This window comes from Lepisosteus oculatus, chromosome 4 (assembly GCF_040954835.1).
Source record: "Lepisosteus oculatus isolate fLepOcu1 chromosome 4, fLepOcu1.hap2, whole genome shotgun sequence".
Taxonomy (NCBI): domain Eukaryota; kingdom Metazoa; phylum Chordata; class Actinopteri; order Semionotiformes; family Lepisosteidae; genus Lepisosteus; species Lepisosteus oculatus.
The window spans coordinates 31,120,319-31,141,311 of record NC_090699.1 but is presented as its reverse complement, the minus strand read 5'-3'; the positions used below and the strand labels follow the sequence as shown (position 1 = coordinate 31,141,311).

Below are 20,993 nucleotides of genomic sequence, written 5' to 3'. Positions count from 1 at the left end.
TACCTGTAGCAAATAGAAATGCTTAGCTGAAGATCAGGAGGGATGACGACAACCAAGACATTTTTGTCCAACTGCTTTTAATCATAATCATCCCTGATGTCATTTCTCTAATTCCTTTTCCACCTCATCTCAACCTTTGCAACTACCTCTTGGTTTACAACACTTGGAGTTTAGTTCAGCCAAGCAAGTCAAACCAAAAGCCACTCTTCCCAATAACTCGAACACGTCTAATTCTTGGGTGTTGTTAGTCATGAACTTTGGTTGCCTGAAATGCCCATCTCTACATGTGCAGATATGTGTCGTGTATACATTGATTTTACAGATCACTCTATAGTTTTGGTTTTGTATGCTTGAATTATGGCAAAAGAAACTCCCTTAGGCCAGACAGTTTTATTCAGATCCATATATGACATCATTGCAGAAATCACATTTTAATAACTTTGGGTTTATGGACACTTGCATTGATGTACAGTGTTTGAATTAAAAAAATTACATCGCTTAATTCAGTCATTTTGTTATTCTACCATTTATATGAGTTTACAGTTGAGTTTCAGACATACTGTGAACAGGACCTGGTAAATTCAAACATTACCCAATGACAGAAGGATACAGTTATTTATAAGGGCACAGCAAGCCCAGAAGACAATTGAACAATTCAATTTCCAAAGCTCCCAGTGTTTTGCTTTGAAGATAAAAAATATTGCAACATATAAATGAATTTCAAAGCTGGTTACACTTCCAGTACATGTCCAGGCTATTAACTGTGATAGTTTTTCTACAGAAAACAGAATAATAGATTGTACTAAGTCTGTTGCTTTTCTAATGAGGTAGAGTTACAGTATATTTGATTCAAGAAAACTTTATCATATATACTGTATGTGGTGTAACAACACAGCAGTACTCATTGCAGAAACTCTTTACACTGTGGTACTACAAGGATGCATTTGGAGGAAAAAAGAACAACAAAAATTAAACAGTGTCAAATGGGAGAGTGAGGTACTATTGACACTCACCAATAATTATTACCAATTATTAATCACAGTTAACCTGAGCATCAGGACAAAATCAATGATTTCTCCTCATCTCTTTTGTGTATTAAAACAGACAGCATGGAGGAGGAGAAATAGTAAAATTCAGCAACGTAAGTCAGCTCGAACAGCTGGATATTGGTGCTGAGAGTCCATTCGCAAATGGCAGACATGTGCTTATAATTGTATTCAGGCTGTACAAAGAAGACCACATCTGGGTGATCTGTAGTTAAGGAGAAATGACTTCAAAGGTTGACTCTAGTATTCTCATAAGCTCCCATGAAGACCACTGTAAACGCCATGCATTGTAAACCTGACTGCTGGCTGCTCAGCAGCCGTCATAAGGTTTTCTGAATTTATGTCAACTATGCAAAATCCCTGTGGCAAGTCAGATAATGTTTCATTAGGATCGGCAACGAAATATGCAAGGGTAAAGTCCAGTTTTAATAAAAATGAATAAGTAAATAAAAATATGTTCAAGATTCTAGATTCTAGATATTTTCTAGATTCGTTAGGAAGTGGTAATGTATGACATTAAATTATATGCAAGTCTGAACAGATCAGGGTACATTTGTTATGTGCCAGACTGAGCTCATATTCAGTTTGAATTTGATTAAATCTGTCAGTGATAATTTCAGGCAAATGGCAAATATTCAAATGTCAGGGAGAAATGCAAGTGCCTCTCTGTTCTCGCACTAAGCATGTGTTTCACACAGCCTTGGAAAGAGCTGACAGGAAACATTAGAAGACTGTTCCCAGTTTTGCAAACACACAGTCGTGTTCCAGATTTGTTCTTTGGTGTCTGAGAGAAGAGACAGTTGAAACAAAACAAGAATTATACAAATAACAAAAGATATTTGAACTCTTTAGGACTAAGATTTCTTCTCACTTCTAATTAATTACGCAGCTTAAGCCAGTTACTCTGGTTTGGCCATCATGTACTGTTTGCTTGTGATACCTTATTTTATTTTAAATAATTACTTTATTTAAAATATTATTTTAAATATTTTACTCTTTGTCACCTTATATCTGATTACAGCCCTGAAACAAAGGTGCATGGCTGACAACGGGCTTTCTGACCGGTCTCAGCTCTGCACCTCATCAGGCAATACTGGAACATACCAAGACAGTCGAGAAGAAACAAGAAAGATTATGTTGTCTGTGAGGGAAAGGCATGAGTTTGGGGAAGGCAGAGCAGTGGCACTGTGGTTAAGGATCTGCGCCTGGGGCTGGAAGGTTACAGGTTCAATCTCGCAGCTGGCAGAGGAATCCTATTCTGTTGGATTCTGGAACATATAAACTTAATCCCAGCTGCTCCAGGGGCGCTGTATAAATGGCTGACCCTGTGCTCTGACCCCAAGCTTCTCTCCCTGTCCTGGTGTCTCATGGAGAGCAAACTGGGGTATGCGAAAAGACAAATTCGTAATGCAAGAAATTGTATATGGCTTATCAAGTGATCTTATCTTATGTTTGTACATTATTATAGCTGCAGTGCTAATTTTGTTTTTGTACATTGTTTCGATTTTGCCATTTGTTTATGCTTCTGAAACTACAGTTGACAAAACGGCGTGAATTCCCATTACCTGAGTGGTGCTTCAGTGAGTGACCTGACTTTAAAGGATACAGAAGATGGTCGACAAAGCCTGAACGACAGTTAAAATAATCCGTAAGGGAGCAAGGAAGCGCTCCAGCCCAGTGATGAAGCACTTGCTTGTCAGGATTGTCAGTATCAAAGTGTAAAAGCAGAGGCATACAAAGCCCAGTGCTGCTCCCAGGTAGTGAAGCCATCGCACGTGAACAGGCTAAAATACAACCAACAGGAAAAGGTATAAGCACTAGCTGTAAAGCAGGAAACAGTATGTTTGTCAAATGTCTATATTTCCACTGAAACAAAAATGTTTTTTTTTTCCTCTTTATAAAGTGATCTGGGATTATTGTACATGAATACATGCATTAGTTCTATATATACAGTATTGGTTTATAACTCAGAAATATAGGTGCTCATTTATGTTTCCATTAACCCTGGATCAGTTTAGAAAGTAACCCATTTGTAGGCTGCTGATGTGAATACAGTATGATTTCTTGATGTGATGTGTTAGGACACAATGTGCATGTGTGCAGAAGTAACAAAAAAGGCACTGCAAATCTGCCAGTATAACCTTGGTTGAGTGCAAATACATTCTAGACCCCAGGCTGATGATAACAACTGTAAGTCAAATAATTGATCGGTTTCTTACATTGCAATTTCCGGTGACAAAAGCTCCAAATGCAGCCAAACATCCAATGGCCAGGTTTGCTTTGCTGAGTAAGGCATAGTTACTGTTCTTATCCAAAATATGAGCATGTTGGCAGATGCAGAATATGAGAACTGAAAGAGAAAAAAGATACATTCCTCAACACTTGAGTTTGCTACGCACAATTCACTGCCTCTGTACAATGCTGAAATTGACAAAAAGGACACTCTCATTTCTATCAGCTCTACTTTGTTTCCTTAATCTTTCCAAAAGTACCAATGCCTTCCCATTAAAACACATTTCTCTTACTTCACATTTTATGACACTTACACAAAACAGCTGCTGCGTTGAAAGTAGCAGTGAACAAGGAATTTTCTGGTGGGTTTTTCCCACATGAGCTGCAAAGAAAAGGATTGCTAGGTTAATAGCCATAAAGCTATAAAAGCACTTTCTAAGATTTATTTTGTTTCAGAAGATAAATAACAAAAATCAAAATGATGTATGTAGATGGCATAAACTTACACTTGCTGACAAAATATTGGGAACTCCCACCTCATTGGGATTCTGCACCAGTTGGTGTAGCACTTCCCAAGATTGGGTCCATTTTAATTGTGGGGGGGGGGGAGATAGCGTCCAGTCTGTTATGCAAGCACCCCATTTCACCATCCTCTGTATTGCCTTTGGAATGATACTCACCATGTTTAGTAATTGGCCCATCACTCCTTCAACAGGAGGGATATATGTGAGAGGTTACGTTTTTCCCAGATGACTGTGGGTGAGAAATTAATACCTGGGCCTTTCTCAGATCACATACTGTAGCTATTAGCATCCAAATGAATAAGGTGAGCCAAATGCCCTTCGTTTATTTCCAGCCTTTCTTATGTTCTTACATATGGGGAAGTTGTGGTTCATTATCCTCAAGCGAGTCAGGAGAGAGGCCGTCCACAAGATAGCCCATCCATTTAACTCAAAATTCCTAAAGATTCTGAACATTGGGAACATGATACATTTTTGTCTTGCACATAGTAACCATGGGGAGGTATTTCTGGTATAAACAGACGTATTAGGGCTCCTGAATGCCTCAGCTAGAACATGTGTCATATCACTAACAGGCTATGACAAGTACATCCAGGTGGATGCTGCACATTGGTGGTGGTGGAGGGGATCCCCATTACCTGTAAAGCGCTTTGAGTGGAGTGTCCAGAAAAGCACTATATAAGTGTAAGCAATTATTATTATTATTATTATTATTATTATTATTATTATTATTATTATTATTGTTATTATTTTTATTATTATTTATTCTTATTCTTATTCTTATTGCTCCCCAACAGTGGGGCGCTATGGACTGGGTGTCACTGAGAGGACAGTTTCCTTTGCCCTACCAATTCTCCAGCGAAATTGTAACCCCTGCAACTTTCCTGGCAGTTGCAGGCTTGGGGTACTGTTGGCGAGAAATGTGCCTCTCATTCCAGCTAGCACTGAATCTCCTGTATGACACCACATATTCTGTCACATTAGGTCAAGGGTGTGTGGCCTGTCCGTGCCTCCTCATTCTCCCCATGTCCGGTTGCAGGGTTCATCGCCGTGAGTGGAGACACGAAAAACATCCAGGTTTTTAAAAAAGCTGGGTACATCTGGTTAGCAATTCATATTTTTCAATGAATATATGCATTTTTCTGTAGTAGTATTTTCTTCTTTTAAGTCATTTTGGGCTATGTTATCTGTCAACCTTTTTCAACTTGAGAAATGTCCCTGCAGAATGAACACCATCTAAAAAGTGGTAGGGAACTGCTGGCAGTTAAGAGGAGTATGATAATGGCTTTATACCTCATAAAAAAACAGCAGAAAAGATTGCATGGGTATTTGCTTGACACGTGTCAATTAAAGACACCAGCAGGTACAAACAGACTTGGAGACCTTTCCAGCTGATGCTGGATTTATGGCCCAAGAAGCGGAACAGGTAACAAAGACATGGTCTGAGAGGCTCAGAGCAATTATCAATGATATTCAGGAGGCTCTGATGAAGTAGTCCATTATATTAAAACAATGCAAAAGTGAATACTGTGTTTTCACATAATGGTCTTAAATTTGGTCATTTTAATATCCGTTCTCTCTTGAGATTGGTCTTTAAAAAAACTCAGGAATATAGACATAGAAGCACAGACACATGAAGAAGGCTCTACCACCAAAACGTTGAGTTTCTCATTTCTATTTGTCAGTGTGGAATTATTGTTTACTTGTTCCTTTGCAGCCAACACATGCTGACACAGTTCCCCACTGCTCCAAACATTTACAAACCATATGCATGTACACTTCAGTGCATTAATATAATAAATTAAAGTGATCAAAGGGGTCAGCAGGAAGGTGTTCATACCTAATCATTGGCATATTTCCATCAGTGCAGCACTGTTCTGATGCATTTGGGTGACAGACATCTGTGTATTTCCTGAAATTAAATGAGATAAATTGTAAGAAAGAAAACAGACTCAATCTGAGGAATTTTCCTAATATAGTACAACCTAGATTTCTACTAATAAATGTAATCAGCTCAGCTATTCTGTACTACATACAATTTCTTAAATACAATTTCACTATTTCACTAGCATAATAAAGTGGTGTTTGACAGCAGCCATAACAACTATACAAAATGATTAATTCAGCTGTTGTTCATCAATCTATGAAACTGTTGTAGGGCAACAACTGGCAAATCATGAAAAAAGCAACATACCAGTTGCTGAGTGGGCATACGTGCTTGTAGCTGACTGCAAGTCCATACCTGCAAGCAACAAAATCATAGTCTCTTATTCAAACTGCTCAAAATATGCATCAGCATGTTTCATTAAGGAAGACCCTTCCAGAATACATTAATTAAAATATGAAGACATTCATTTAACCAACTAATTATTAACATTTCTAAGATTGATTTACATGTACAGGCATGTACATTGTTGTATGTATATATTATTTTCTAGGTGTTACCACAATATGCTTTATGATTTAGTTTAATATAAAGGATTTCATATATTTTTATCTAGATTAGAATTTTCAGTTTTGCATGTCACAGTTATTTTTCTCCCCGGTATCAGTTGTGGACTTTTGCTTAAATATGGTTTCTTTCATTTTGAATGCAGGTGTTTTACAACAGTCATGCTCACAGCGAAAATTAATTTATGCTCTAGCCTTTAATGAGTAACCAGGATCTGCATTCATGGAGCTCAGAGAAATACAGATTTTCATTAAAAGACAGTAATCCATTCACCATTCATACACATGCACTGTGTAAACTGTATTTTGCCAGCTAATGCTATCTGTTACCTTTGGACAATGAGGGAGAAAAGCCTTTCATAATTACAGTACATATGTATATTAAGACGCTTCTGGGGTTCTGTCCTCAAACATTAAGTGCAGCCTTTTTTCTTTAAGGCCAACATTATATAACTGTCTAGATGGATATACAGTATCATAGTTGATATAAGTGTGACATGTCAGCAAAACAAGCACTGGATCAGGAGACACTATAACATAAAGCCACTATAACAGGAAATAGTCATAGCATGAATATCCTTTGTCATCTAGCTCTGCCTGTATTTTGGACACCAGGAAGAAATGTTTTCAAAAAGGACTTTCCTTCATGATGAAATACATCAGATCACAAGGATATACACCTACAGTGCCTTGCGAAAGTATTCGGCCCCCTTGAACTTTTCAACCTTTTGCCACATTTCAGGCTTCAAACATAAAGATATAAATTTTTTATTTTATGTGAAGAATCACCAACAAGTGGGACACAATTGTGAAGTGGAACGAAATCTATTGGATTTTTGAAACTTTTTTAACTAATAAAAAAATGAAAAGTGGGGCGTGCAAAATTATTCGGCCCCTTTACTTTCAGTGCAGCAAACTCACTCCAGAAGTTCAGCGAGGATCTCTGAATGATCCAATGTTGTCCTAAATGACTGATGGTGATAAATAGAATCCACCTGTGTGTAATCAAGTCTCTGTATAAATGCACCTGCTCTGTGATAGTCTCAAGGTTCTGTTGAAAGCGCAGAGAGCATCATGAAGACCAAGGAACACACCAGGCAGGTCCGTAATACTGTTGTGGAGAAGTTTAAAGCCGGATTTGGATACAAAAAGATTTCCCAAGCTTCAAACATCCCAAGGAGCACTGTGCAAGCGATCATCTTGAAATGGAAGGAGTATCAGACCACTGCAAATCTACCAAGACCTGGCCGTCCCTCTAAACTTTCAGCTCAGACAAGGAGAAGACTGATCAGAGATGCAGCCAAGAGGCCCACGATCACTCTGGATGAACTGCAGAGAACTACAGCTGAGGTGGGAGAGTCTGTCCATAGGACAACAATCAGTCTTACACTGCACAAATCTGGCCTTTATGGAAGAGTGGCAAGAAGAAAGCCATTTCTCAAAGATATCCATAAAAAGTCTCGTCTAAAGTTTGCCACAAGCCACCTGGGAGACACCCCAAACATGTGGAAGAAGGTGCTCTGGTCAGATGAAACCAAAATCGAACTTTTTGGCCACAATGCAAAACGATATGTTTGGCGTAAAAGCAACACAGCTCATCACCCTCAACACACCATCCCCACTGTCAAACATGGTGGTGGCAGCATCATGGTTTGGGCCTGCTTTTCTTCAGCAGGGACAGGGAAGATGGTTAAAATTGAGGGGAAGATGGATGCAGCCAAATACAGGACCATTCTGGATGAAAACCTGTTGGAGTCTGCAAAAGACCTGAAACTGGGACGGAGATTTATCTTCCAACAAGACAATGATCCCAAACATACAGCAAAATCTACAAAGGAATGGTTCACAAATAAACGTATCCAGGTGTTTGAATGGCCAAGTCAAAGTCCAGACCTGAATCCAATCGAGAATCTGTGGAAAGAGCTGAAAACTGCTGTTCACAAACGCTCTCCATCCAACCTCACTGAGCTCGAGCTGTTTTGCAAGGAAGAATGGGCAAGAATTTCAGTCTCTCGATGTGCAAAACTGATAGAGACATACCCCAAGCGACTTGCAGCTGTAATCGCAGCAAAAGGTGGCTCTACAAAGTATTAACGCAAGGGGGCCGAATAATTTTGTACGCCCCACTTTTCATTTTTTTATTAGTTAAAAAAGTTTCAAAAATCCAATAGATTTCGTTCCACTTCACAATTGTGTCCCACTTGTTGGTGATTCTTCACATAAAATAAAAAATGTATATCTTTATGTTTGAAGCCTGAAATGTGGCAAAAGGTTGAAAAGTTCAAGGGGGCCGAATACTTTCGCAAGGCACTGTAGTTTTGAGAAAGAATTTTAAGCATTTTGTCGTGCAGTTCTAGAATTAATTTGAGAAAAATGGTATCCCTCTTAATACCTTCATGAATAATTGCTGCTTTGAATAGCATACATGGGAACGTTTGTGACGTAAGCTTTACATAATGCTTACACAAACACCTTGTTTTAGAACAGTGAAGGACATATACTAACTATAACCTGCACAAAGCTCAAATCAAAGTAAAAGAAAGAAATGACGCAGAGCCTTAGGGTGGTGTTCATTGTGTGACTTCCATTGGAAATGTCACTGTTTCTAAATACAACCACAAACACTTTTGTGAAAAGACATTGTTTCTTAAACAAACAAAGCAAACTAAAAAGACAACAGTTTTTCTGAATCAGTCATAAGAATTATCAGTCTTCTTATCTCAATTCTTCTTATCAATAAGAATTATGACTGATACAACAAACATAATGAGAAGACTCAAGGAAATACAAAATAAAATACATTCAACTAAGCCAATTGATTTCATTTCATGTACGGGAAGGTACGGTAAAATATGTTGTTTATTGAAGATTAACAAATTTATTATTTTGTTACCTTAACAAAATTACTGTAGCTTTCTTCCATTTGAATGTGCTATTATTTCTTGAGTTACACTAGTAAAACACAGTAAGTAAAGTCTTTGAAATAATTAAAAACAACGCATGCCATTTATTGTGAGATTCTGTGCCATGGTAAGATGAACACAGCTAATAGTTAATACTTAAAAGATATTCATTCACATTTAATTATATGAGAAACACAGGAAGGGTCTCAATGCATGCAGGTATACAATATTATTTGGACAGAATTGTTTTAAATAGCTTAACATGAGAATACAAAGCAAAATTTGATTTTGTTTTTAATTTCGGACAACTTCAAAGATAAAAATGTTATCAGTGCCATTAATCAGCAGGAAGCGCTGATCATTTCCTTTCTCCTAGTATTTTTCACAAGTATGTTACCACACAGAAAGGAAATTGTAGTGTTTGCAAATCAGTCTGCCAGTACATTAACCAAAATGAAAATAGTCTATAATTTCTTTACCGCTCCCTGTTAGATTTGCTAATGAGTGGATTATCTTTCCCAATGCACCTGCAAATGTGTCTCAGTAATTTTGAAAGACTTCTTATCTACATCCTGGACTGCATTCTTTGCAGACACTTCTTTGGAAGGTGGTAGGAATGCAAAAAACCTGGCAAAAACCCTGCACAAGCAAAGGGAGAATATGCACAGAAGGCATTGCAGTCTGGAATCGAACTTTGGACCGAAGAGATGAGAGGCAGTAGTGCCACTGTTATGCCCACCCTGTGATCTAACAGACTGTAAATCCATGTCACTAAAGATGTTCAACAAGGTTTTGTAAGCTGCCAGTGGCATCTAGTCTTTTTGAAGAGATCTGTAGCATAGCTGACAAACACCTACATGTACAGATATGGTGAAACACAAAAGAAGATTATAGCTTTTTAAAAACACTCTTTCTAGGGTTAGGATGTAGACTGAATTACAAATGTACTGTGGAGAAAGCATTATATGAATAATACATTACATATAATAATAAATATAATGTAATGAACACCAAGCAGCTTCAATCTCACTGAAACAACTTGATAATGTAGTATCTTGTGATTCTAATAAATCAAAGTAAAATAAACAATCTCAAGAAAAGGAAATTTAACTGCTACTGTCAATGGTTGACTGCATATTCCTTTAACATTAGTTGTGTAATGTGTATGCACACTTACTCATACTGACGTGTCCTACAGTTTGGGATATGCAAGAGAATAAACTGTATGGAGCCATTATGTGGTTGCCCTATAAATGTGGATGTGGCATGTGAGGTTCTTATTGGCAATGATAAAGGTGCATTGTAGAGAGAATTTATCACAAATCCTGTCATCAGTCGCTTATTCTAATTAATTATTTTTTAACTGGTTCCAATTATCATATTTCACAATTCCAGGCCTTCTGCAAGCAAATGATGTAGGACTTTCTTAAAACCTATCGCAGGCTAGGGCCAGAGTTTGGGCACCCTGCCCTTTGACCATAACCCCCTCTCTACAGCCCTCATTGTAACCTCCCCACTAAACAGACTAAACTTGTTATAGCTTATCCAATAATTTAAGCAAAGATAACATATGTTGAAAAAGAGATTACTCTAGTTAACTCGGCCGTGTGAAAGCAGGAAGTGTTTCTAATATACACTTTCCATTTGCGATCACAACAGCTAACTCATCATATCGCAGGTCAGTTATATAGAATGTTAATTTTAAAAGATTCCTCTCTGAATGTTGATAAGTATTTTCTTAAATATGTGTGAAGAAAAAAGCTTTCTCAAGGTACAAAATGTTCAGATATACTAGACTTTACTAGTATACTAGTAACATTATGAGTTAGACATGGTGTGAAAATACTAATACTAGTATTTTCACACCATGTCTAACTCATAATGTTAGACATGGTGTGAAAATACTTCCTAAGACATACAGTATGAGATGAACAGATCACTATAAACCTTTTCCAGGTATTGTTCTGCTCACGAAGCACAGGACTGTGAAAGCAAAAGGAAGTGTGAAATAAACAAGAACAGAGCATGTGAAAGGTTTCATTACTTCATTAACTTCCTTCATCTTTCATAAGAAATATTCTGCAGTTGAACAATTAGAACTCTGGAGATATGAGGAAAAGGTTTTTATCGTTTAAGAAATGTCAGTAAGTTGGGTTCCATGTCCATAGGCAGAGATCAAGCAAAGAATAACGTGTCTTTTGGCCGTTAAAGAGTCGTTTTGCCGTTTTGATGTATGACAAACATCTCTCAAACATGTCCTTTGCAAAGTAAAAAAAAAATGTTTTACTTACACTGTCCACGAGCCTATGAGTGATATGGCTGAAAGTGTGAAAGGGATCACAATCCAGCAAACCATTTCTCTTACTGAGAATGTGAAGCCACTGTGCGCAGACTGTAAGTGGGTTCGAGAATGAGACACCTCTTCCAAGATGTCACGATGTAGACATCAAGCAGCAGGTGGGTCGTCAGGCAACATTCCTTAGTCACAAATCAGCAACGTTTTCCTAGCAGCATCTATGGTATGTTCTTCTGCCACAGCATCTCTCAGGGAGCAGCTCCTTTCTCTGTCATCTCTTTTCTCTGTCAGGTCTGTGTCCAGAGCAGCCTGAGCCTTAAAGCTCAGCAAACAGAATTGACCACACCCTCCCTGAGACACACAACATGGAAGCAGTTACAGGAAAATGTGGAGCGGAATGATTACCACGACCTTCCCAAGCTGGCCTAGTCAACTGCTGCCGAAACTGGACTCCTACATTTGAAGTGTACTTGTTGGACTCATTTCTGGTCTGTGGTCCATCTGTTACTGCATTCTTCTTAAAAGAAAATTAGGAGATCCCCAAGGTCCTGAATTATTTACAACCACAAATGTGCCAAAGAAACATAATTAAATAATGTTTTGTTCTAATTCTTAATATATGATTGTTATACCATGACTTTGCTTTTTTATCTGTTTACACAAGGGGGTCCTTGCAGGAAGTTTGAAAAGTGGTAGTATTGAAAAACAGTTGAAAATAGCTGGACTGTGAGATGGACTGTGAAGATAAGTGGTCCTTATTAAACCAAGTTATTGTTACTAAAAAGTACTCTTCTAATTTTAGAACTTTTAATAATCATAAAATGTCTTTAATATGCTAGTAGAACTCTTTCTAGAAACTAAACTTTTTGTCTAATAATGAAGAACTTAAAAAAATGATGGCTCTTTCAGATTGAGCAAGATCATTGTAGAATTTCAGCACACCTTTTACTGGCTTCCTCAAAGATTTGCTGCACAATAGAAAATATTTTTGGACATTAAAAGGGAAGCAATGAGTTCTTTGGGAAATGATGGTATAATAGAGGGCCACAGATTGTATATAGTATTGATTTACAGTCCTTTAATAAATACAAAATGTTTTGTACTTTTATTTTAATAATTCGAAAAAAATATAAAGTCGATAGTAAAATAAAGGGTTTACAGACTAATTTAAAATCGAATTATTTTTTTAATATGGATTTTCAAGCAATTGATTATATGCGTGCACGGGGTATGTCATGAGGAAAAAATAAAAAGTAAAAAGGTAAATTACAACGTTTTTCTTCATGAGTGTATGGATTAAAAAGGAAACGAGATAGCTAAGATACACAAAGTACAGTATATCAGTAACTACCTGTGAACTTGTGAAACATGTTATAACGGATGTTTGTATGACCTCTGCAGGACATCGTTGCTATCACAAGAATAAATTCCCCGATTAAAAATGTCAGATCATATTTGCAGCACTTCCAACTGTTACAGTATTAAGAATACTGTAGCCTGTAATGATCTAGCTAGAGTGTTAAACAGAGCAGGTGATTGTTCTTGGGATTAATAATCATCACTATTTATTTTTTTATGGTTACCATAAAACATAAAATAAAACTCGCATGGTATTTGATACATCCTCCATTGATTTGATTTAATAGATTAACTGCCAATGCCAACAAGACCCTTTTTTATTCTTAATTCTGCGACAGTCCTTTATATGGTGCCTAAAATTATTATTATTATTATTATTATTATTATTATTATTATTATTATTATTATTATTATTATATAAATTAATGGCCACAAATTAAATATAATGCAACAATAATCATGAATTCAAAAAACAAAAAAGGAAACTCAGTTCCGTGTTCAATTTAGCAAAAGACATCACATCCGTTTTTTTAAGTATCAGGAGGTGTAAAGACAGAAAACTGAGTGGGTCCTAAGTTTCAAAACAAACATGGCGGCGTCCAGGAGGTTGAGTTTGATTGGGCTGAGGTTGCGGGCGGCTTTGTGGGACAGCAGGTTCGAACAGTCACGTTACTGATCATAATTTAGAATCGTTTGTACACACGCTTCTTGTATCCGAGAAAGCAAAAGGTGGAAGTTTAATTTTAGGGCTGTAATTAACTAAGCACGAATTAAGTCGTGATTTACGTGAACTTCCGACGTAGGACAATGTCAACTGTCTGTTCATATTTCGACATTATACTAAAACGTGATCAGGGACTGCTGTTACTGACGTGGGACTTGAGAAAAGTTTATACAAACTGAAGCAATGATAGACATGATCTTCTTTGTTTTAGGTCATTGTCGGAAGTGAGGCAACAGAGTTTCTCTTTATATGCCAAGGAAAACGCCGCCAAATCATGTTTTCTGAATGTGTCACCCGTAAAGCATATTTCAGGTATGAAATCTCATTAATCTGTATGTCAAAACGTCATACTTCCGTGCTACACCTGTGCGTCCTCAGCTAGATGTCTTTTGATAATCTCTGTCCTTCCCAGCCTATGATTGCAGTGTGTTAAAAACTATTTGTATTGGACAAAAAATAACAGTTCTCGTAGAAAACGGTTATAGAGATCATCCGAGATTCACATCTGTCTCTTTCTTCTTAGTGAAAATGTTGCTGGTAGTATACAGAACCAGGCTTTGCCTTGGATAATTTACAAACAAGATTTTGACACTGATATAAAATACATTTGCTTATTATATTTTGATGTGTTTATGAAATCTATAGAACGACTGCATTCTTCTAACATGATTGTACTATATTCAGTTAATAGTATCATCATACAACATTGTACAGAAGAGCTGTGAGGTTTTTCTTGCTTGCCCTTAATGCTTTGTTATATTATTGTTTAAGAATCTTTGGTTTATCGTGTGAAATTACATAAAATTCTCTGAGTGCCCAGGAAATACTATGACTATCTGATCTTGCTCAGAACTCAAGCAGATTATTAAGGATTGAATTTTAGAAAAAATATATATTAAAACTTGAGTACACTAGTTTATGGGATGGAGTGTATTATTTTATAAAACATTTGAGCCCTTGGGCCATGTGGTATGAAGTCTTGTTGAGACAAAAAAAAAGATGTCTTCAGATTCTATCCAGATATATCTACCGTTTCCTTGTGAAATTAAAAAGCTAACTCATGGATGTTTTAATCACATAGGGGTCGATAGTGATTCTGTTGGTTAATTGTCTTGCAGTGCGGTATATGTTCATTCAGACTCAGGACACTCCAAATCCAAGAAGTTTAAAGTTTCTTCCTGGGAAGCCGGTTATGGGCACAGGAACTCTGGATTTTCCCAATGCGCAGACTGCAGAATGCTCAGCTTTAGCAAGGCAAGTATTTTCATTCTGTAATGCTGGGGTCTGAATGGCTAGAACTATCCTCAACCTGTATTGTCAACATTGTCAGTGTCATTAACCACTCATTCCCCTCAGGCCTAAGAGTGTGAATGAAAAGCCTTAGTGCTACACATTAGAAATGTGCAATTGCCACTTGTATTGTACATTTTTAAAATGTGAAGTTAGTGACAGCCCTTTTAAAGAATCCATTATTTTGACAAAGTCAAAGACATGTAAGAGGAACTGTTTTGATTTCTTTCATTTTGATTTTTTTTCTCTTCTTCTAGAAACCTCTTTGAAGTGGAGGGGGTTAAAAGTGTGTTCTTTGGACCAGACTTCATCACAGTGACAAAGGTACATTTTTACAGTTTATTGTTGAAGAAAGATATAAGATGTGAAGAAGGGGTTAACTGATTCCTTTCTGCACAAAGACTGGACTTCTTGTGACACAAGACATTCCAGGCTTAACCTTACACTGACCATTAAGAGTGGTCAAGGTCTGGGAACTTTCCGGACACCATGATCTCCCCCCATTACCATGGAAACGAACTATGTCAGAAGTGGCAAAAAGTGCTATAAACTGGAAGTTTTGTACTGGTATTTTGAACAATTATTCAGTCTTATTGTTCCTTGCATGCAATAAAACTTATCTGTTTAAACTTCATCTCGGGATTCAGAACTTATTTGTCTGTTACAACATTGTCATTCATTTTTTACAAAGAAAACCTAGAAATGTCTTATTAACTGTGTATTAACTGTTTTCACAGATGGATGATGAAATACACTGGAATGATATCAAGGCTAAGGTTTTTACTGTAATCTCAGAGTTCTTTGCCAGTGGAAATCCCATAACTACAGGAGCAGTGCCGCAATCTGAAAGCAGTAAGAATAAAACTGTATTATAGGGGACAGTTCTGTTATGGAGTTTGTGGGGCAATGATCTGTAGTATGATAATTAATTATCCCATTATAAAAAAGGTGCAGCTTATGCATTAAGCTTATTTGTTTTCTATAATTTTGGTCATATCCTGCTTAGTTTGCCTTTAGTTATTTTCTGTAATTTTGTTTAGGACCTTAAACTTGAAATTAATATCTATCCCAGTTCATTCCTTCAGCAGTGAGACATATCATTTTGTAATCGTTTATTCAGCCAAGACAGCTTACTGCAATTAAGATGTCTTTTACCAAGAAGAGGGTAGTTGATGATGTGCCAAAAATGGTAGGTTTTTACAGGTTCAAGTTGGTTTTGGAAAGAGGGTTGTTAAGCATGTGTGGTAAAAGTCCAGGGTGTACAATAAAAAGGGAGGCATAATAGATGTGATAGACTACTCAATTTAAAACTACAATCAAAACTCAAAATAGTTATAAATCTAAAATAATATCAGTTCTAAGGTCTTTAAATCTGTAGAGACTGAATAGATGGATGCTTAATAGTTTAAATAAGTATAACTTTAAAGACAAGTCAAACAGTTTCCCTTTTCTTATTGCTATAGCCCAGTCAGAAGAAGATGAGGATGAAGTCGTTGCTATGATTAAGGAACTTCTGGACACAAGGATCAGGTAAAAACATGTACAGTAATGTTCTTTCTTGTTAGAACAGTCCAGTAGATTAGCCAACTGGGCTTCTTCAGCTTTCCAGTAAAAACAGCAACTCCCTGATGTCACTGAGGGATGTGTCACACCCCCAATTGGTGCCAGCTCCCCTGTAAAGCACTGTGTAGCGTACAATATGTAAAACAGTTGATTACTGTGCGAGTGGGTGTGTTAGAGGAACCTGTCTACATGTCTCAATTTTTCTGGAAAGATAGAATAATCTCAGCCATGAAGACAAGTCATGTACAGCTGCTGATTCCAAATTTGGTTTCTCAAAGGCCATGTGTTAATTCAATCAGCAGTAAAGCAATTTTGTAACGTAGAGGAAACGCATATGAAAGTAGTTTTAGTGCAGTCTTCAGCAAAAGTTGCATGTGTATATACACTAATGTAGATTTCTTTTTTAATGTGAATTTTGTCAGTTTATGCTGAGAGGCTTTGAAAATGCTGTTGGTTCCAATATTCTGCTGCTATGCATGTTCTCTAGTATATATTCTGATTATCTCAAAATGCTAATCAAGAGATATAGTAAAATGCAGACTAAAATATGTATGAAACAGTAGTTTGGGCAAAGGATCCATGGAGCGTGAGAAGAATTGAGATGCAATACAAAATATCAATGATGCAAAAACTATAAAAGGATATACTGTGCATATATATATATAACTGTGTGTATATAAAGTTTGGATATTGGTCAAGTTGAGCAATACTATTGAGATCTAGTTTTTGTGTCATAACCAGGGGATTTGGCTCCATTATTCTGCAAGCTTTTGTGTCGCTCAGTGTGCTCTGCTTGAGGGGCTTACCTTTTTCTAATGTGCCAGACCAACAGTGCAAGAGGATGGTGGGGATGTGATTTTCAAGGGGTTTGAGGATGGGACGGTGAAGCTGAAGCTAGTGGGCTCCTGCACGGGCTGTCCCAGCTCTAGCGTCACGCTGAAGAACGGAATCCAGAACATGCTGCAGTTCTACATTCCAGAGGTGGATGAGGTAGAGCAGGTGAGGGAACTAAAGGGACAACCTCAACAGGGACTTACAGTGGAAACTCACCAGCCATTTGCATGGAGGGATTTAGTATTTTTGCAACACAAACATATCATAGCACAGGTGCCCCTTCATTGCCATAGATCGTTTTGTTTTTTAAGCCATGTTGTGAAAAGAGTGCAGTTTTTCTTTATAGAAATGAATATAACTTGTGGGTCCCAGCGTGACTCAGCGGGTTCAAGTGCTCATATCAAGCCAGATTGAGTTCTGTGATCCAGACAGGCCATGTCTGTGCCAAGCTCATGTCACACAATGGTCTGCACGGCTCTTGGGGGAGGGTTTGGAATACAGGCTTTCAGTTTTCAAATGGGCCAGCTGGGTTGAACAGCTCCTCTTGTTAGGAAACTGCCTCATGTTCTAATGGAGTGCGTCAAAGATGAAGGGCCTGAAGAGTAGCCCTTCTTCACTTCCTGCTTCTCCACATGCGGGTACAGGGATAACTGGTGTGAGCTGAGTTGTAAAGTCACAAGGCGCGATTCCACAAATCCTTTTTAAAAGTCTAACTTTATATTAAAAAATGTAACTTGTTAGTACAGATTGCAGGTTTGCTTCTAGAAAAGAGATCTTTTTTTATACCAGATACTTTTTATTTGTACAGGTTCAAGATGAGGTGGATGAAATTAATCTGAAAGTCTTTTCAGAAGTGGAGAGGAAACTGCAGGACTCCTAAATCTGCATTTTGCATGGTGTGCACCACTTCACTTCTGCCTTTTCACCTGTGATTCATCCCATCTGAGTACGCCTAGAATGACTAGACAGCACTTTGAGCGGTCACGAGTCTGAAATACAGTCTTTGGATTATAAACACACTAGCCCAGATTCCCAAAACAGTTCACAGAGTCACTGATAAAAGAGAGTTAAACCAGTAATAGGATAACTCTGAAAGAGTTAAACCAGTAATATAAAAAGTCCTCTGTTCAGGATTTCTTTAATAAACTAAAGATTCAATCAAATAATGTAGTCAATGTACGATATATGTACCAATGTACCATACGATAGTGTATTACCAGAGTTTAAAATATGTTTTTGTGCACTTTCACAATGTCCCTTATAATTACATATCAATATTTTCATGGGTTTATTATCTAGTCCTTAACTGATCATTTTAGTATTATCTGTCAAGTTATTACATACCAAAAAGTGAAGAAGGAAATCTGTTTGCTACCTTTAATATTGTACTTTTTGTATTTATTATGGGAATACTGTAAAATCATTTGAATTCGGACAGAAATTACTAGGACTAAAGGATACAGTCCAAGATCATAGATGAAGATGGTCTCCTAGATCTTATATTCTCTGTCTTGCATTTAAAGAAGATTGTTTGCACATATGGTACCCAATTTCTGCTATTCCATGTTGTCAGATGTCTGATAATAAATGCTGAACCTAATTTAACTGGTGCTCCTTAGCCTATATACTGTACTCAATACATGTTAAATGTGAAAAAATGTCATGCACGTCAGGTCATGCATGAAATATTGGTACAACATAAATCTGTTTTTCAGTGAAACATATTCCAACCAAAAATAGAAAGGGGATTATACTGTAAAAGATTAAGTTGAATGTGTTATCTGTACTATATTTACTGTAGTAATCTGGATAAATGCTGTCAGTACTATGCAGAATAAAACCTTTACATTGCAGTTGTTAAATGTGGTTTTTCAGGTACATCGGAGTGGATTTGGAAAGAACTGTCTTGATATTATGCACTCCCCCCGTGCTGGGCTATGTACAGCTTTTAGTAGTATTTTTGATAGGTGAAACCTTTTCTAATGGTCATTATTAACAGCATTATTTGAATCAGAATTTAGTTATTTTCTTCTGTACGCCAGGGTTTTCAAAGTGGGTGTTACTGAGATTATAGAATCCGTTGTACCACTTTATGGATGCAATTTAGAATTTGTTCACTAAATTTAGTAATGGTGCTTGTGAAGTAGAATAAGGACTGAACACTGCATCACTTGCTACCTAACAGGAATGTTTTCTCAGATTATTACTGTACCAAACCTTTTGTTATGGAATTGACTAGAGGGCACTCAGTTGTGCAGTATCGATCCACTGATTCGGTATCAGTTAGTTAACTGCATCGGCGCACGCAGTCTGGTCTTGGCAGAAACATCCAAAATTTCTGGTATTTATCCTTTTCTGCTGTCCATCTCGTTGGACATTGCTACAAATGTCCACAATCGTTAACTGTGTACTGTGTAACTGTGCATGTTCAAACAAGCAAATAGTTATCCAAATTTGCAAAGCATGTCTCTTTTGAATTATGTATATCAATAACAAAATGTGTATGGGGTCAGATGTTGTTCTGCAGGTTTGCCCTTTGCCCTGAGCAAGGCTGTGAGGTTGAGATTATCAGTCGTGGTGTGTGGGACAGTAACTCATTTTCAGCAGGGAAATCTCAGGCTGTAGGTTCACTACAGACCTTTCACAGGGATCGATCACGGATAGTCTGCATATCCTCATGTGCACTCCTGTCCAGTGACTAGCTATGAGTTGCACAATGTGAAATCACGCTTTTCATAACCCATCTTATTTTCCCAGAATGATGAATCTTCCCTAATTCAATGTTCTTTCTGAAGACTGATGTTTCCTTTCATCTGGTTAGTCTCTGAATATTTGCATATTGGAAATATAGAGCATTATTTGAAAATCAGGGTAGCAATCTGAGGTAGAGGCTATGGTCTGGATTACAGGTAGGTCTTGGGTTCAAGCTCCAGATGGGATGCTGCTGTTGTACGTGTTGAGCAAAGTAGTTCAATTGCTCTAGTAAATGCCCTGCTGTAGAAATGGGTCTCTAGGCTGTCACTATACATGATAATTTGTTCTCAATTGACTTGCCTTTATTTTCTTGTATATCCAAACTTAAGTTATAGTATGTTTGGAAGTCAGCTGCTTGGATTTTAACCAAAGCTAAAATGTTCTGAGCATGTTTCACCTGGTAAAGCTTCCTTGCATTGGCTCCCTGGAATTTCTGTACACTGGTCTCGTGTTGGCTTTGTTTAGTGTCTTCAGATGGTTACCACGAAAAAAAGTGCTGTAGAAAATGCAGTTGCATTATAATGTGGTGAAATAAAAGAGTAAAAAAAAATAGGAAGGTTATGGGTGTAAATGCCAGGTGGGGCAGTGCTATTGCACACATGCATAATCAAATTGCTTCTGCAAAACAGCTGCATACATGGGTACACAGGTAAAGGCTATATTCAGTAATGCAGTATAAGTATAATGCTTTATAAAAAGCTTTCTAAATCTCCATCCTCAGCCATAGTAGTCTCAGGAACGTGAGAAAAGCTGTGCACGTCAGGCAAGTGAACGAGTGCATCATTCCCTTTAGGAGGTTGAACTGTAGCTTGACATTGACAAACTGATTTTAACATGAGCCACTTTGCTACAGTGCTGAATCTAAAGTTAAATCAGATTGAGCATTGAATTGTTGCTCAAATTTAAATGACTTGCATAAAGACGCTGGGATTTCGTTTATACAAAGAATCCATTATAAACGTTTCGTATTCGACCGCTGGAATGGCGCTTTTTAAACAGCTGCGCAGGCTCGCTGGAGCC

At 37.4% G+C, this 20,993-nt stretch overlaps 2 protein-coding genes across 2 annotated transcripts; one reads left to right on the top strand and one right to left on the bottom strand.

Annotated features, from left to right (window-relative positions):
- Positions 1-375: 375 nt before the first annotated feature.
- LOC102689385 (transmembrane protein 150A) lies at positions 376-11,885 on the bottom strand. Its single transcript, XM_006630578.3, has 7 exons — positions 11,445-11,885; positions 5,994-6,041; positions 5,640-5,711; positions 3,593-3,660; positions 3,266-3,396; positions 2,653-2,830; positions 376-1,242 (listed from the first exon to the last, which is right to left on the bottom strand). The coding sequence occupies exons 1-7, from the start codon at positions 11,507-11,509 to the stop codon at positions 1,055-1,057; spliced, it is 750 nt and encodes a 249-aa protein (XP_006630641.2). The 5' UTR covers positions 11,510-11,885; the 3' UTR covers positions 376-1,054.
- Positions 11,886-13,368: 1,483 nt separating this feature from the next.
- LOC102689177 (NFU1 iron-sulfur cluster scaffold homolog, mitochondrial) lies at positions 13,369-19,072 on the top strand. The gene is made up of 8 exons (XM_069189065.1): positions 13,369-13,462; positions 13,744-13,844; positions 14,651-14,786; positions 15,080-15,146; positions 15,560-15,674; positions 16,286-16,352; positions 17,210-17,384; positions 18,028-19,072. The coding sequence occupies exons 1-8, from the start codon at positions 13,398-13,400 to the stop codon at positions 18,097-18,099; spliced, it is 798 nt and encodes a 265-aa protein (XP_069045166.1). The 5' UTR covers positions 13,369-13,397; the 3' UTR covers positions 18,100-19,072.
- The last annotated feature ends 1,921 nt before the right edge of the window (positions 19,073-20,993 follow it).